General features: G+C 48.0%; 1 protein-coding gene across 1 annotated transcript in view; it reads left to right on the forward strand.

Moving 5' to 3' along the window:
- LOC142582518 (methanethiol oxidase-like) overlaps positions 1-12,003 on the forward strand; it is a 73,685-nt gene that overhangs the window by 11,783 nt on the left and 49,899 nt on the right. Inside the window, exon 2 of the mRNA XM_075692337.1 lies at positions 6,451-6,617. Within this exon, the coding sequence (XP_075548452.1) occupies positions 6,451-6,617 (167 nt within the window). The remainder of the gene's footprint in view (positions 1-6,450; positions 6,618-12,003) is intronic.

The following is a 12,003-nucleotide window of genomic DNA, read 5'->3' on the forward strand; positions in this document are numbered from 1 at the left end:
GTAGTAAATGTAGCTATCGAGAAAATAGCCCTATTCTGCCTTCCGCTCGTTGCAATGCGGCAGGCTGTTAGGGTTGGCGTCTGACACCACGTGGTGACAGGTCATTCACCCTACCCTCTGAGCCGGAGCCCACGGGCGACCTCATTCCCTTCACCTTCTCTTGGTCGTGGCATCGTGTGTGCTACCTCATCCCCTCCACCTTCTCTTGGCCGAACCCCACGGCGCCGGAGAGGTCATTCACCCGACCTTCTCCCCGGATTCGTCGAAAAGAGGATCGACTTCTTCTACCCGTGCTCGGTATTGCAGGAGGAGGGGCCCTCTCTCCGTGCCTGTCACGTGTCATCGACGGAAGCAAGATCCCGCCCACACTTGTAGAGAGCCTATTTAAGGGGCTCCGAAAGAGACTTCATACTCGGGACTTCATAGTTCATGCTTTTCTTATTTTCTTTCAACTACCTTTGAATAAACAGTGCAAGTTTCGCACTTGCAAATCGTCTCGCCCCTGCTTGGTCACCATGATCTACCGGATGCCTGCAGCCCACCGACAACGCCACGCTACCCAATAAGTAATGTCGGTCCAGCTTCGATAGGCAGGCATCGCTACTTCTCGGCAGCAGTACGGTACGCTACCCTGGAGTACGCAACAAGGCCTAGCTTTTGCCGAGGTGTTCTGTAGCACTTCGTAGCCATCAGATAAAACGAATCCCTCGCGTGCGAAGATACTTCAGAATTATATGTTCCTGAACGCTTATGGCCACATAGTGCCACGCGGTGCTGATGCTACAGGTAGGGTTAGCCTATCGTACTTCGCCGGCAATTTCTCCGCCTGAGCATCCTTTCCGCGTGGGAGATGTCGCAAGTCGATCAGTCCAGTCTCTCGCAGAAATGTGAGTCGCCTTCGTGACACCCTCTTGAGCACTGTATGCCGTCATTCTGGGAAAGCTAGCTGTGTACGTTCGCGAAGACACCATGTTTTCTCATGCGATCCAGAGGACTTTTTTTTTTACCGAACATGAGCGCTTGCAGGATGAGATAAACTGCCGACTTCGCCTCAGTTGGTCGGCACGGCCAACCCTAAACGTCTATGCAGGAGTGTATAGACCAATCCTGTTCTTGCTCTGTATTGGAGGTCAGCTTCTGTGCGGCTAACTCTTTGTCGAGCGTACTACATTACTCATGGACTCAACAACGCTAATAGCTCACTGGCGTGTGCATGTTTCCTCATGTAAATGTGAAACATCCGACGACGAATGTTGCGAACGTTTTCGACATCTTAAAATTCAAGGCTAAGTTATTGACTACATCAAATCAATGTTGTTAGCTACTTGAAAGCACTTTTTGCCAACTTAAAGGGGGCACAGACATTTCTTCACAAAATCGAAATGGTAAAAATAACTCTTCGACCATGAATGCCGGAACACTGCTGAGTACTAAACCTGTTTGGTTGATTATCGTGGATACAGTTCCGCTAAAGTAATATGCCGTTGAAAGACTGCAGCTGCCATGTAATATACTGGTTCATTAAAATTTCACCGTTACATCGCAGCCCATATTGCGCTCATTGTTGAAAATTAACGGAGCAAATATGACGTAGTTAACAGGGGTAACGTGCGACTTGTATGTGATAGACAAGGGTGACTTGTGTTCATACTTTCTCGTTTTTAACTTATGAAGCTAATTCTTGAGAATTATTTCCCTCTGGGATTTCGGGTATGCTTTGAAGACATATTTAAGGCTGGCGGCCAATTCGGCAAATAGCACGAGTGAGTTTGAAACAAACACTTAAGTTACGTACATACATTGACTTAACCCTTAGATCCAGGAATTGATCACTTTCAGAGTGCGCTTAAGTTGTGCTAAGTGAACTAAAACTTCTGAAATAGCCCACCAAAGATCCATCTGTGGCACAAGTTATAAAATAAGTGTCTAAATATTTATTTAAAAAACGTGGAGTGGTCAAAGGCGCGAAAGAAAGGACCAAAGAAAGTCGAGGAGTTCATGTTTCAGCTGCCGTATCACTTAAAAAGTAGGCCCACATCTGCTGCACCTAGAATTCTAACCTTGTATTCAGTGAATATTAAAATCGCGCAAGAAACAAATAGCCAGCTGGTGTTGGTTAGGCTGATCTTTGTAGCTTTTTGTTCTCTTTATTGTGCACAGTGCCATTTTTGTAGGGGGTACAGACCCCGTCAAGTCGAATTCATTTGGCTTTCTGTCTGTACTCCTGTCATCTGTACACGTATAGATGCAAATAAACTTTAACCATAGACTGAATGGCGAAGCAGGATTTAGTTGGAACTCGTGTCCCACGCAGCTTCAGCGTGGTATCTCGGCCTATATTTAACAACATGACGCAATACTATTCCTCAATGCTGTAAAATTCCGTTAATCCCTTATTATATATATCCCACAATGACATGAATTCAGCATGCGATATGCTATGATGGATTATCGGATGAAGTTTATTTTCCAATATGCTACGCTTTGCGCAACACTGAAATGTGTTCCATGCGCTCCCATGTAGGTGGCGGCTGTACGGCGAAGAAAGCCTTTTCTAATCTGCAGTGTCACCTTGCAGCAGTGGTGCGAAACGATTTTCCGCGTAGCATATTTTGCTCGAGACATGTATGCACAAATGCCTTTTTAAATACAGTATTAAGCGCGCCCAGGAACTTTACTGGCGCTGACAGTGATTTCAATTGTCGGTATATATTCTGATCGCACAAAACAGGTAGCCAGTTTACCGGCTTGTTTTTCAGTCATTTGCACACTGTACACCACCATGTTTGCTTCATGCATGAGGTCAGCGGTAGTCCCCCGAAAAAGTTTCACATAGATGTCGTTTCCGCTCACGGAAAAGTCTAATTGAACCATGTATAGCGTGGATACAAATCGGCGTGAAATCGGCGTCCCTATAATAACGCAGCAAATCCTTTAGAACGCCTACGCCTGGTGGTCGATTTCACGAATCTCAAGAGTGACGCTAAATCCCACTGGCGCGGTATATTTTCACGACTGCTGGAATTTTTTTTTCTCATAGAATCGCTGATTACTAAAGGCAGAATAGTCCGAAGTAGCCCTCTGCGAATCTCGCGGTGAAATCGCAGGCGCAGTACTAGCTTGAAGTAAAGAAATTCAAAAGTATTCGCGCGTGTTTAGGCCGTTGTTGGACAAAAAAAAATTTGTGGAAGACTCGCTATAAGATGGGCCTCTGCATCTTCTAGCATATAATTTACTGCTTGCATACTCGTAATCTAGTTCCGCACAAACGATGTGGGAATTTATAATGTTCAGTGTGCTGCGACATAGCAACATTTCTTCAATTTTTTAAACGCTTCTCAAGCCTCTGTTTGCCTTAAAGATCAATGCACAGGAAGGCACACTGATCAAAATATACATGGTAAACTTGTTGCTATTCCGAAAGTTTTATTTACGAGTCAAGCTGAGTTAATGTTCCGCTTGTCTTCGTTGAAATCAGCAGCGCGCGTGTTGCGGTAACATGAGAGAGAGAGAGAGAGAGAGAGAGAGAGAGAACGGCTTTGAAGTTGACTGAAAGGATAGCAAGGCTAAACAAGATTGCGTCTGGTTTGCCACTCTGACGGGTAAGAGGAAAATATGTTCCACGTGCTCGTGAGGAACTGCGCATCTTGGCAAAGCCTGAGTGACAGGGGGCCCGGGCTGCGCAGCAAGCACGCCCCTCGGACCGAAAGTGGTAAACAATATGTTGCGGACTAAGCTCGACCACGACGTCAGAGACCTGAATCACGATGGTTATCACTACGGTTTCACGCAAGGTGGCCCATTGTCCAGAGCTGTGGCACATGCATCGAGCTTTCGCAGTCAGCAGCTAGATAGCAGCTAGATTGGCTTGTTTTATCGCGTTTATTTTTTTTTTTGCAACTTGCGCACCAGACAGAAATCCAGGACAGTTGTTTGCTTGGGGCAGGGTGACATGCTGCGCGAACATTCCTATAGTGAAGGGTTACGCGATAAACGTAGTGAAGGCGGGCTCTTTATTCGCTTCATCTCTGCTTGTGTTGCCACCTGTAGCCTAAATCGAGAACCTCGTCTCGCGAGGGCTTTATGGTGATTAAAGGTTTGCTTGGGCGGACGGCTCATTGGCATGGGAGTGTAAAAGAGCGGATAATTTACGAGTCGTAGTAAATGTAGCTATCGAGAAAATAGCTCTATTCTGTCTTCCGCTCGTTGCAATGCGGCAGGCTGTTAGGGTTGGCGTCTGACACCACGTGGTGACAGGTCATTCACCCTACCCTCTGAGCCGGAGCCCACAGGCGACCTCACTCCCTTCACCTTCTCTTGGTCGTGGCATCGTGTGTGCTACCTCATCCACTCCACCTTCTCTTGGCCGAACCCCACGGCGCCGGAGAGGTCATTCACCCGACCTTCTCCCCGGATTCGTCGAAAAGAGGATCGACTTCTTCTACCCATGCTCGGTATTGCAGGAGGAGGGGCCCTCTCTCCGTGCCTGTCACGTGTCATCGACGGAAGCAAGATCCCGCCCACACTTGTAGAGAGCCTATTTAAGGGGCTCCGAAAGAGACTTCATACTCGGGACTTCATAGTTCATGCTTTTCTTATTTTCTTTCAACTACCTTTGAATAAACAGTGCAAGTTTCGCACTTGCAAATCGTCTCGCCCCTGCTTGGTCACCATGATCTACCGGATGCCTGCAGCCCGCCGACAACGCCACGCTACCCAATAAGTAATGTCGGTCGAGCTTCGATAGGCAGGCGTCGCTACTTCTCGGCAGCAGTACGGTACGCTACCCTGGAGTACGCAACAAGGCCTAGCTTTTGCCGAGGTGTTCTGTAGCACTTCGTAGCCATCAGATAAAACGAATCCCTCGCGTGCGAAGATACTTCAGAATTATATGTTCCTGAACGCTTATGGCCACATAGTGCCACGCGGTGCTGATGCTACAGGTAGGGTTAGCCTGTCGTACTTCGCCGGCAATTTCTCCGCCTGAGCATCCTTTCCGCGTGGGAGATGTCGCAAGTCGATCAGTCCAGTCTCTCGCAGAAATATGAGTCGCCTTCGTGACACCCTCTTGAGCACTGTATGCCGTCATTCTGGGAAAGCTAGCTGTGTACGTTCGCGAAGACACCATGTTTTCTCATGCGATCCAGAGGACTTTTTTTTTTTTTTACCGAACATGAGCGCTTGCAGGATGAGATAAACTGCCGACTTCGCCTCAGTTGGTCGGCACGGCCAACCCTAAACATCTATGCAGGAGTGTATAGACCAATGCTGTTCTTGCTCTGTATTGGAGGTCAGCTTCTGTGCGGCTAACTCTTTGTCGAGCGTACTACATTACTCATGGACTCAACAACGCTAAGAGCTCACTGGCGTGTGCGTGTTTCCTCATGTAAATGTGACACATCCAACGACGAATGTTGCGAACGTTTTCGACATCTTAAAATTCAAGAATAAGTTATTGACTACATCAAATCAATGTTGTTAGCTACTTGAAAGCACTTTTTGCCAACTTAAAGGGGACACAAACATTTCTTCACAAAACCGAAATGGTAAAAATAACTCTTCGACCATGAATGCCGGAACACTGCAGAGTACTAAACCTGTTTGGTTGATTATCGTGGATACAGTTCCGCTAAAATAATATGCCGTTGAAAGACTGCAGCTGCCATGTAATATACTAGTTAATTAAAATTTCATCGTTACATCGCAGCCCATATTGCGCTCGTCGTTGAATATTAACGGAGCAAATATTACGTAGTTAACAGGGGTAACGTGCGACCTGTATGTGATAGACAAAGGTGAGTTGTGTTCATACTTTTTCGTTTTTAACTTATGAAGCTAATTCTTGAGAATTATTTCCCTCTGGGATTTCGGGTATGCTTTGAAGACATATTTAAGGCTGGCGGCCAATTCGGCAAATAGCACGAGTGCGTTTGAAGCAAGCACTTAAGTTACGTACATACATTGACTTAACCCTTAGATCCAGGAATTGATCACTTTCAGAGTGCGCTTAAGTTATGCTAAGTGAACTAAAACTTCTGAAATAGCGCACCAAAGGTCCAGCTGTGGCACAAGTTATAAAATAAGTGTCTAAATATTTATAAAAAAAATGTGGAGTGGTCAAAGGCGCGAAAGAAAGGACCAACGAAAGTCGAGGAGTTCATGTTTCAGCTGCCGTATCACTTAAAAAGTAGGCCCACATCTGCTGCACCTAGAATTCTAACCTTGTACTCAGTGAATATTAAAATCGCACAAGAAACGAATAGCCAGCTGGTGTTGGTTAGGATGATCTTTGTAGCTGACCTTCAGTACGTTTTCTCGTACTGGACACTGATCAACCTAGCGTGTGGCCAAAAGGTCCGCCTTGTTTTCCTCCCCGTGAGCTTCAATATGGTTAACTGTCGAAGCCCCGATTTCAACACCCGCTGACTAACGAGTTTTACAAAAATGCAGGCTGCTGCGACGATGAGTGCCCTGTGGGTTATGCCTCTCCACTGGAGGCCGCTACCAAGGGGCATCGCGAGAAGATTGTCTACGTGCCTTGTATCGTGCCCTCCAAAGAGAAACCAGACTACCTGGCGGTAGTCTGCGTCGACCACCACTCGCCTGACTGTTGCAAGGTGAGTTGGATCCCATTTCGCATATTTAAAAAAAACATTAAGCGAATTCCACGAATTGTCGAAATTGGTATTATGCCAAGTATTCTGCATTTAGCTTTGGATGAGGTTCCGCAATATGTTAGCAGAAGGCTCAACGTAATTAATATATAGTGTGTGCGTGTGTTGCAAGGCCATTACTGATTTATTGTCGTACGGTGACAAAACGTAACGACCTAAATCGACGCCGCCAGTGTAGACGGCCGTCCATTCTGAATGCTGTGTAATCTCCGATATTGATTCCAAGCGCTATACTGCCACAAGAAAAAAAAAAACTGACACTCTCTCTTTCATAAACTGCTTTGCGACGTGATGCAAACGCCAGCCCTCTGAAATCTTTATAACTGGCACGATGGAAGAGTGGTAAAATTTTTATTCTCGTACGTCATGCATGCGTCTGTGGTCTAATGGGTAGAGCGTCGGGTTGCAGCAACGTGCGACCTTAGCTCAATCCTGCGATAGGAATCGTAATTTTTTTTATTGAAGGGGCCCCGAAACGAGGTGAGGCAGGGTTCCACATCGACAATTATAGCGCTATGTGCCTGAGGATGCGAAATTTTCATTTACTGTCCCTATTTACAGTTCTGACGTGACCCGTACGTTATTTGTACTGATAAATTATAGCTGCGCCGCCGCCGATGTGGGAAGGTTGGTGAGTCAGTAACATACGAATCTATACCGCAACGTCAATGTTACTGGGGCCACGGACAGAATGATCAGCATCATGCATTTCTCTAGTGTAAGACCTGTACCAGCGATATCCCCAGTTATGCTTGTCTTACGCTTAATGTTATTAAGTTACAAATCTTCACTTCTTAGGCTGTGTCGGTTTGAGATGTTAAACCCCATAACTATATTTTTTTTTATCTACGAGTATGTGCTGGGGCATATGCTGAGCATCTCCTGCACGTAGCGCATAACTTGAAATTTAAGCCTAATCATTCAATAAAAATTATTTGGCAGTGTCGCATATATAAATTCTCGCGGCGGTAGGGCTCGGCGTGTTCCTCTTATAGACGACCGCACGCCAAGTTTCATCCTAGACGCCAGCGCTCGTTTCTCCCCTGGCGGAGCGATTTCATCTCCAACGGGTGTAAGTTTCCGTCGCCGCTTCCCTTCGCGGTCGCGCTCGCGTTCAGTTCGCGCTGCGCGCGAAATGTCTCTTGTTTGCGACGGCGCCTTTCGAATAACCGGAAATTATTATTGTGTTGTTAACTGTCACGACAGCAATGTAAACATGATATGGTTGATGCCACCAGTGAAATTCTGCCGATTCACAAGAAAATGGTACGAAAGAAGCAGACGACAGACATGGATTACTGCGGTGCGCCGAGCGAAGTAAACAACTGGCAAACGAAACGAGCTCGTTCATTGATCACTCCTGAGTGTATGACGGTTTCTATATGTAACTCACGTGAATTTAATAATTACTCGGTACATAATCCTTTTATTCATATAAAAACTTTAAGTTCAACGAGCGCTTGTCCTGTCTTCTTTCTCGTGTTTCGTTTGTGTGTGCGCTGCCCAAGAATGGAAACCACGTCTGTTGTATGCGCTAGCAGTGGCCGAAGTTCACGCGTGCCGAGAAATTGAATATGTGCATGATGCATTGAACATGACCGGAGTTCATTCCCGCTTCACCACTGCACCGATCGATCGGGTTACTGGACAATACACACCCGCGTCTTGGTCGCGCCGGCATTGCTGAAGCAGGAATGATTAATAATACTGTCAACTTCCGTCTCTTGAGTACTGTTAAAAAATGGCCAAGCTGTCTACATTGCTGCCTCTATTCCATATTGTAGGAGACGTACTAGTTAAAGTTGTGTGCGCATGTCGTACTTGTGCTATGCAGCGATATATCTTGTTTATTTCCGCACAGTGTCGATAGAAGTCCGTTGTCGCCATCAGATACAACACGGATTTGTAGCAAACATAATGTGAGAAACTGCAAAAATGACTTTAGCTTGTAGGTGCCGTATGTATGTGCCGCATCGTATGTGCTGACGATTTTTCCGGCGGCACATACGATGTCGTTTCCAATTACCTGCTCAGCGTCACTTACATGGTTAAGCAGACGCTGCCCTTTCGCCGCATTGCAGCCATAAAAATAATCGTCAAGCGTACCGACCTTAATTCTTAAAGGCAAATATAGCGTGTGCAGTTTGTTTCACGCTAAGGGGAAAACTCAGAACGTATTGCATCGCGATGCGGCAAGCAATGGAGTCGTGCGGCGGCAGCAGCTCGAGCAGGCGCACACGCTTGAGGGGCGGTGTCGTGATCTGCGTCGTCTGCTACGGCGGCGCGCGCTGGCCGCATTTTCGGGAAGCGTGGTACTGTCAGGGGCAGTGCACCGATTTCATCGGTAGTGCGAGAACTGAGCTGATATTCTTTACTAAACGTTGTGCGTCGCCAAACTCTGATCCTTCATTGGCGATAATGGAGTTCCACAAACTTCTTTTGACAGCATGGTTCATTTGTTCTTTCGAAAGGCCGGAGTACTGAGCGTGTGCACGTATATTTCTTCACTGTGTGTGTGCTACCGTAATGAGCAGCGACAAAACGCACCAAGATGTGCGCGCAACGTGCTCAGTCTTTGTTTGGCTCGAAAGGAAAACGGCACTCAACAATGGGAGTCGAACACGATGAAACAAACGGATACGATTAAATGAAAGTTTTAGGTTGAGACAATGAGCTGGAAGTGATTTTTCTCGACAACCATTCGCTACACCAGACAGACCCTGCCCGCCGGTGGGGAATTGGACACGTCACGCTCGGAACTTCAGTTAGTATCTCGTCATGTCCCCAGCGGCAGCGATGACAGCGCTCATCCTGGAAGGCAGTGAAGTGTAGAATGATTTGATCAGGGATGTGTTCATTCGCAGCACGTCTCAGTCACTGACGATGGTGGATCGAAGCCTATCCTCGGGCGACTGATAGAGGGGATGTTGCGCCAGCGATACTTTCAACGAGCCCCAGACATTTTAAATTATGTTGGCGCCCGGGGATTGAGGCGGCCGCTCCAAGAGAGTGACTGCGCACTCTTCTAGCAGTTCTTGCACAGCACGAGCTGTGTGGATCGGCGTCCTATCGCGTTAGAATATATAGTCGCCTTCCAGAAACGGGCCGTCAAGAATGTATGGAATCAGTACGTCGTCTATGACTGCCCTGCAGCGATGAACTTACATTCGAGGCGTATCAGTGGGCGTCGCGAAACGCTTAGCAAAGAATACCGGCTCATTTCACGCAGTAACGATGTGATCGGCGCCCTGCACCTGACAGTAGAACGTTTCCCGACAATGCGGCCAGCGCGCGCCGCCGTAGCAGACGGCGCCGTTCAAGATCCCGCCCCTCGAGCACCTGCGCGAGCTGCTGCCGCTGCCTGACTCAAGCGCTCGCCGCATCGCGATGCAATGCGCTTCGAGTTTTCCCCTAAATGTGAAACAGTCTGTACACCGCCTTTCGAAGGAAATGTCCACGCGCACACACGTAGGCACACACCGCGCGTGGCACGAAACGTGCCCAAACACGCGCAGTGCAGGAGGAAATCAAGGCGGCGCGAACGAGAGATGGGAGAGGGGTACCACCCGCTAATAGAATTTTGCTTCACATGCGGCGCTGTCAACGCCGGCGCAGCAGCGCCGCTCTCGGTGCCGTTCTTGTCTATACTCCCGGGCCACTTTCTGTCGGTGCGAAGGGAAAGCTATGGAGGCAAAGCGCGCACAAGCGAGAGCGCTTCTGAAAAGAATTTGGCGTTTTAATCCACGTTAGGTTAGGCTGTAGAGAAAACATGTACGCCTTATTAGCAACAGTTAAGAGGGAACACGTAACTGAGTGTAGAACTTTACTTGTTTTGCGGCCTTTATCTTCCGCGTCGGGGCAAACCAAAGCCATCTAGGTGGCTTTGGGCAAACGCGGAACCGTCGCACGAGGAAGCTGCGTCGTTTCAGCGTCTATTCCGAGCAACCAAAGCACTGTCAACGCTGCCGCACTACTTGGTGCGGTAAGATATCTGCATCAGTCGCGCGCCCGTAGCTTCCCATTCGCAGCGACAGAAAGTTGTCCGCGAGTATAGTAACTACGCCCGTTGCTGCCTTTTTAGAGCGCAGCTCTTAGGCGCCCGTTCCTGCGTCGGCGTAGCCGAGCGAACGAGCGCAGCGAAAGGTGAAAACAAACGAGGAGCGCAGCGGGGCGGATGAGACGAGAGGAGGAAAGCGGAGAGGAGCGTGCAGCGCTACCAGGAGCCGGAAAGCGGAGGATGGTGTGGCGAAAAGGGTGATGGGGGAAAGCGAAGTGGCGGCACGACCAGGCATGCGCAAACAAAGCGGTGGCGTGGACTTCCGACCCACTGCGCATGTGCTACTTCGACTCGGCGCCACCATCGCCGCTAAGGAGGAGCAGGAGGAAAAACTTTATTAGTTATTGAGGAAAAAGGGTAATAAGGAAAAGGGTAGGGGGGGAGGGAAGCGGTTGGGTGGGTCCCTATTCCAGGACACCAGTGATCCTGGCTACAACGCGCTCCACGGCGGCCACCCGTTCCCGTGTTCAGCCTTTCTGAACGATGAGCGACGCAACCGGTGGAAATCCTTCGTATGCCGCTGGTGCTAAACGAGCTGCCCGAGCAGAGGCTTAGCGCCGCCGCCGAGGGTCCCCTGTCGTTCAGAATCAAATTCTTTGCCGTAATATACAGCGATTTCAAAACGCATAAATAGCTGCGCTCGAAATCCGAATTGGAGAGTATCGTAATCGTCGATGAAATTTTTTGTCCCAAGTTTACCGCAAGTTTCTGTCTTCGATAATTTATGTGGTGGTGGTGGGGGTGAATTGTAGCAACAGGCGGGTTTAGCCTGGCGATCAAGGCCGGCAATTGCTCCGCCCGAGCGTCTCTCACAATACCGCTGAAGGGTTTCACCATATGTCCATCAAACCAGTCTCTCCTAAGAATTCGATGAGGAGACGTGAAGTTTCTTTGCGGGCTATAACTGATCCCTCGGGAAATATAAGGTGTTGCAGGCGAGCATGCGGAAGGTCCTTGTTTTGCAGATTCTTCAGGAGAGTCTCTTTCATCTTGGAATTGCTTATAGTGAATGTTGCAGTTACTGAGTATTTATTTCACAGGTCAGTGAACCAGACTTAATACGTCTGGTTCGTTATGTTGTGTAGTGGCTGTCAGCATATGTGCACATCACTATTAATCAAACATACAGACTCTTTGTTTATTCAAATACATCGGTCTGCACCAGTACAGCATGTGCTCCGAAAGCTTATGGTTACACATACTCATAAGGTTGTTCTTAGAAACATGTTGCGTATATACAGCATCCCGATCATTGTATTGTGTGATGCGTTG

This window comes from Dermacentor variabilis, chromosome 5, assembly GCF_050947875.1.
Source record: "Dermacentor variabilis isolate Ectoservices chromosome 5, ASM5094787v1, whole genome shotgun sequence".
Lineage (NCBI taxonomy): Eukaryota > Metazoa > Arthropoda > Arachnida > Ixodida > Ixodidae > Dermacentor > Dermacentor variabilis.